Source organism: Belonocnema kinseyi, chromosome 6 (assembly GCF_010883055.1).
Source record: "Belonocnema kinseyi isolate 2016_QV_RU_SX_M_011 chromosome 6, B_treatae_v1, whole genome shotgun sequence".
Taxonomy (NCBI): Eukaryota; Metazoa; Arthropoda; class Insecta; order Hymenoptera; family Cynipidae; genus Belonocnema; species Belonocnema kinseyi.
In genome coordinates, this window is record NC_046662.1 from 103,696,497 (window position 1) to 103,702,443 (window position 5,947).

The following is a 5,947-nucleotide window of genomic DNA, read 5'->3' on the forward strand; positions in this document are numbered from 1 at the left end:
AAAAACTACTCACTCAAAGAACTTTGAACACTAGCGGATCCCAAAGAATGTACACCTTCATCCGTAGAGCTATCAACTTGGGTCGAATCCATTTGATTTTTCTGCTCTTCTGGAATAACGACGATCCCGTTACTATCCAATTTTGCAATCGTCATCATCAAGTCATTTAAAGACTTCTGGCAGAACTTGTCCAAACTTTTCTCCATCTCGTCACGATTGCCAAGCAAGTTGGGACTTGGCGTCTTAGGCATTGATGAACTGATAGCTTGTCCCGAAGATGGAGAATTCTCCAACTGAGTCACGGTATTAGAATTTTGATTAGTGTTTGGGAGCCTATTTTCGTTATTGTATACTGGCGGGTTCTTCAGCGTTATTTTGTAACTATCATTTGGAGGAACCTGTAAGGGAGGCATAGTGTGTTGCCTGGCCGCGGGATGGGGAAGACAAGGGTTCATATTCTGAGGAATATGCCAGCGAGCCGTGGCGTGTTGCTGGAGAGGAAAGTTCATATGCTGATTAGGATTTGCATTATAAGGCGGAAGGCGCACCATCGGCAGATTAGTTGGTGAAAACGCGTGACCCATCATAGGCCTCTGCTGTGGACCAGACATTGGAAATCGTCCACCAGAAGGCATCCTGTATTGGATATGATTTGGTTGAGGTCGATATGAAGGATTATGAGCCAAAAGTCCACGAAGACTGGCGTTTTGATTCATTTGGTCTATTTGTGCTTGCTGGTGCGGGTGAGTGGACGAAGTTACTTGTTGTTGATGACCAGTGAGACCAGAATTTTGGGTCATTATAATTTGAGGCTGCATACTGCTGTTAAAATTTACATTATAAGGCATTCGGTTCTGTGGTGATGATCGTGGTGGCATATTATGAGGTGAATAATGATGTATGTGATTTGGCACGTGAGCTTGGTGTTGAGGCGGTGGTTGGGGTTGCTGTTGAGGTTGCTGTTGTTGCTGAGGTGGAAGATGATGTGGCATCATCCGCTGGTAACAATTTTGTTGCATATTATTCACATGGGGAGGTGTAGATATCATGGGCTGCGTAGGTGCATCCACATGAAGAGGTGGGCACGGGGTTGATTTAGTTGGTTGTTGCTCGGCACATGAAACCGGAGTTGGAATCTTCTCCGGCACGGGTGTTGAAGGATACACTCTTCCATCAACTACTATCGCTCCCATTGATGATAACACTGAAAAAAAAAACCGTCAGTCTCGAAACAGCGCAACACACTCTATGTTAAAAATTTACGTTTGTCGTTAGACGAATTATAATTAGAATGAATGAGGAAATAGAAATTAAGGCTCCGTATGTAAAAAGGAGATATAGAATTATTTTGCTGGAGTGGGGAGCCAATGAGCCCTTAAGAATAAAGTTCCGAATTTTATTTTTAAAATACATATGCACATTGAAAATATAACGACGCATTTTTTCTCCCCATAAAAAGTTGTAGCTTTCTCAGTTTTCAAACTACATTCAAAACTGAACTTTGTGTCGGTTTTGAGGCTGACCGTAACCAAAAATGTAGATTGTCGGAATTGTTTTGTCTCTCATATTTCTCTCTATTTTGCCACGCCTGAATGAGCACTGCACATCTTTGCACAACTCCTCTCACCCATTCCCGCCGCACGGCAACAATTCTCGGAAACACCATATGCAGAACCACTAAATTCAGATTCGATTGTATTTACAAAAAAAAATTTTCTCTGATCAAAATATTTGAACTTTTTTCACTTCAATTCGTAATATAATGTAAACCTTTTAATATTTTTTAAATAAAATTCATAAAAAGTATGTAGTATCATGTTCTGCGACCGATGAAGTTAGCGAAAGTTAATAATATTTTCCGAAGCGTTGCATAATTTGTTGAACAACTTTGATAATTTCAGGAGTCAAGCAAATTTTGAGCAAGTGAAAACTGTCAGTGAGAAAGTTGTTCAGGATGGTTCAAAGAAGTTTCTGGAAATTTTCAACTCAATAAAAATAGTAGTTGACAAACAATCCGTTGATGTTTTACTTTTCCGCGCGATCAATTTTCTCCTAACTAGCTGGAGGCCCGATTTTGATTGTTAAATATTAATTATTTGATTGTACAAGTAAAATACAAGAGATTTAACTATCACTTTTTAAAAAATATAATTATATTTACTCGTAAATTGAACCACTTTGTTATTTAATGCTTATTATTATTTTTAAACTGTAGTAAGTTTTATTTATAAAATTATCTTTCATTTAAAAAACCTAAACTGCATTTGTATTATTAAATTTTTGATAGATTTCATAATAAAAATTTAGATAGAACTTTTAAAATAAGGAAAATATCAAGGAAACATTAACAGATTCTTTATTTTTAAGACTTTAATAAATTGCATGTTCTTAGAAATGGCAATATTTAAATATTTTCATTATCAAGAAAAAAAGTCATTATTATAAATCATAATTTTCCATTTTTTATTGTATTCTAATTTTAAAAATCTCCAATGAGCTCTAAGGCAGTGTTCCACGTAACTATTGGGCAGCGGCTTACCGACCGAGCCACAACATATGCGGGTGAAAATCAGAATTATGCCAGAATTATGCATCGCCTCATAAGAAAATTATCAAAATCTTTTCAAATCAACATTTTGACATTTCACTAAATTCATCGTCCGCAAAACATGAAACTGCATACTTCTTATGAATTTTATTTTAAAATATCAAAAAGTTTCAATTTCATCACGAGTTGAAGTGAAAAAAAAAGCAAAACATTTTAATAAAAAAAAAACAACACTTTCTTGTAAATTATTCGAAAACTAAAAAAATTACAGCTTTTTTAATTAAGAGAAATAAATTACTGATTAAATTTCAAATCTGGATACGTAATTTAAAAAAGAAAATTCGTAACTTTATTCAAAATGGTTCATTGGCTCGCCACTCATGCAATATCAAAGCTTTAGACGGGAGACATCCGCGCATGGTCCTCGCTGTCTCTGACTAGCTTTTCTTCCCCTTCTCCGCCTGCTTCACGGAGGCTTCTGTTATCTTTCTTCTTCTGCGGAAGGACGTGATTGTGGGGTTTTGACGAGTTGACAGATTTAAAACACTTTGCACTTCCAGTAGACATAGACACTTTAGATATTTTTATAAATGGAAGAAGTGACCCATTTTTAAATGTAGAAGTAGTAACTTGGAATTCAGACGCGATTTAAAAAATGTAAGTATTATGTTTATACTCGCCTTTTTTTAAATCAGGTAGTTTCTCTAAAGATAGATTGATTCTAACGGGGATTTCTGGATTAGGGATATCTGCTCGTCGGCTTTTTATTCGCTGCAAATGGTTAGCGATTGATCTGAAATTTTTTAAATTAGAGTTTATATTCAGTAAATGTTAAATATATATCCCATACGTTTAAAGGTTGTCATACTTTTTGCTGTACAGAAGCTCGACGTCAGATCCTTTTTCTAAAGCATAGTTAACGAATTGAATACAGTGATCGGTAAGTTTTGATAATTGGTCTAAAGCCATTTTCTTTTCGTTTAACGTTTTTTGTTTTTGATCGCACACCTCGTTCAGGCGTTTTACTAACTCCTTACTCCTTACGTTAATTGCATTAGTTAATCTGAAAATATATTAAATTAAGAAAATCTTTGTAGGCATTTGGTTTAATAAATTTGACTTAAAATATATATATTTAATTTACTTACTGCACAACCATACTTGTAATATCTTGAACCAAATTTTTTTTCTTTTCCAGTATTAGAATTTGCCTATCTTCTATTACTTTCATCGCACTTTTCAATAAAACCCTTTTGTAACTGAAAAATGTTAAATGATCTAAATTAATAATCCAGATTTTATTAAATATAAAAAATTCTTCAGTATCGAGAGAAAAAGGATAGAGATAAAGTAATATTTATTTAACGCAATTAGTAGCACACCAGAAAAAATCCCAGCGAAGCGAAAGAGAATTTCTTGACTGAAAATGTCTAATATGTTTAAAATAAAAAGATTATATCGTGTTGAAACAATCTTAGAAAACAAAACAAACAAAAAAAAACAAGTATACAGAAGATTTATGACGCGCCATATACAGAAGATTTATGACGTGCCATATACAAAGGGCCCAACTGTCAGGTAGAAAGTTACATAAGGGAGCATATAGCCTAATAAATTTCCAACCTTTCGGGCCCAGAATAAACCCTCTAGGTTGAATAACTATTTTCAAGACAAATGCATTAAGGTTGACGGGTGACACAAGCCGAATGCCCAAAATCAATTTTTTTCCATTGTTCACAGAAATGCTAATATCTCCAAAATTACGATCAAGAACGTGAAAACTTTTTTAAACCTCACATTTAAGGAATAGGTAATATTAAAATACTAGTACTTCTTACTGAAAGGTCAAGCTACAATCACAATTAAAGAATAAATAATTAATAAAAGGTTCGTACCTAACTTCTTTAAGTAATGTTGATACAGATGAACGGGTTGCGGCAGCTATCTCATGAATAAAATTATATTTATGATCGCGATGATCAGTCAGCTGACAATCTCTACATGTAAGTCGATCGCATGTTTGACAAAATAAGGACAACTGTTCGTGTGGATGAATGAAACAAAATAAATAACCCAGGTTTTTCTTTTCTCCCTTTTTCGTACTCTCATCAGTACCAACCGATCCTCGTGGTTGAATAGTGTGGTCCTTGGTAATTTTTAACCTTTGATGAGCCTAAAGGAATGAAATGTTAAAAATACCGTTTTTACGGAAAAAGAAAAATGTGAAACTTCATTAAGGATAAATTATATTTACCATGACGCAGTTTTGACAAATAAACTCTTCGCAGTCAATGCAATAACTGGTTGCCCTGGCATCTTCATTGCAACTAGTGCATAACTTTTCCTCCTCGGTAACTTTGCTTTCTTCCTCTGTGCCCACATTGCACTCTTCTTGAATGAGTTTCGAGATAAATCGGTTCTCGATCAAGTTTTCAGCGTGGCTGGTTACATTGCAAATAGTGCACACTATGAAGCTGCTCTCCACTGAAACGTAAAACAATTTAATTGTACTTTCCACATAATATGACTTTTTTAACATTTATGGGTTATTGCGATGGGTTACCCAGTAGGGGTCATTCAAAAAATGCGTGACGATTTTTTTGGCACTGAAACTTTTCTCCTCAAAATTGAATGAATGGTGCTAAATAGTGAGGTCCAAACTGTCTAAAGACTCCAAAAATGCAAAATTTGTGTCAATTCTTTGAAAAGTTAAACCGGAGAAAGTCACCATTTAGAAGAAGCTTTGTTAAATTATGAATAATTTCTGAAAAAATTCAAATTTCTCAATGTTCTTGATCTGATGTTCAAGATAAATTTACTTAAAATACGAGCGGTGCATAAAAATTTCTTTTTCCCTGCATTCTATCAAAATCTGAACTAGGAACAAACAATTCTTAATATATTGTAAAATCATTTTTGAAGAAACAGAGTCGTACCTTATTATCAGATACCTTATTATTATACCATCTTTGGTGTGATTGCCGTAGTTCCACGGACACACAATCTGGTTTGAAAACTACTAATCAAGTATTGCGTAACTTTTTTGTGTGAGAGGTTGAGTCATCGTGACGCCTTACTATTTCTTACAGAGGAGAAGAAATTACGTGAAACTTTTATGCAAGACTATGCATCATTTAGAAAAAATAGTTTTAAATATAGCCGAAATTCTAACCACCATAAAATAATGACTGACCCTCCACTTCTGAAAATTCCGTACGTTTAAAACTCAGTTGAGTCTAAACGTACGGATCTGGCAAGGAAATCCTGGAAAGGGGAAGACACAGATTGTGCTCGGACCGGACATACAGTCTGTCAAGTTAAAGCGTGGGTGGCTTTACTCGCAGTCGGTAAGGTGTATCGACATGATTTTGGTGTCAAAATATTAAGAAGAGCTCCCTC

The 5,947-nt window shown here is 34.9% G+C and overlaps 1 protein-coding gene across 3 annotated transcripts in view; it reads right to left on the reverse strand.

Annotated features, from left to right (window-relative positions):
* Nucleotides 1-5,947, reverse strand: part of LOC117174139 (E3 ubiquitin-protein ligase TRIM33) — a 70,724-nt gene that overhangs the window by 21,594 nt on the left and 43,183 nt on the right. For all 3 annotated transcript variants that reach the window (XM_033362946.1, XM_033362947.1, XM_033362948.1), the window contains exons 2-7: nt 4,803-5,032; nt 4,444-4,721; nt 3,697-3,807; nt 3,417-3,611; nt 3,229-3,341; nt 14-1,204 (exon numbers count right to left, since the gene is read on the reverse strand). In XM_033362946.1, the coding sequence (XP_033218837.1) occupies nt 14-1,204; nt 3,229-3,341; nt 3,417-3,611; nt 3,697-3,807; nt 4,444-4,721; nt 4,803-5,032 (2,118 nt within the window). The remainder of the gene's footprint in view (nt 1-13; nt 1,205-3,228; nt 3,342-3,416; nt 3,612-3,696; nt 3,808-4,443; nt 4,722-4,802; nt 5,033-5,947) is intronic.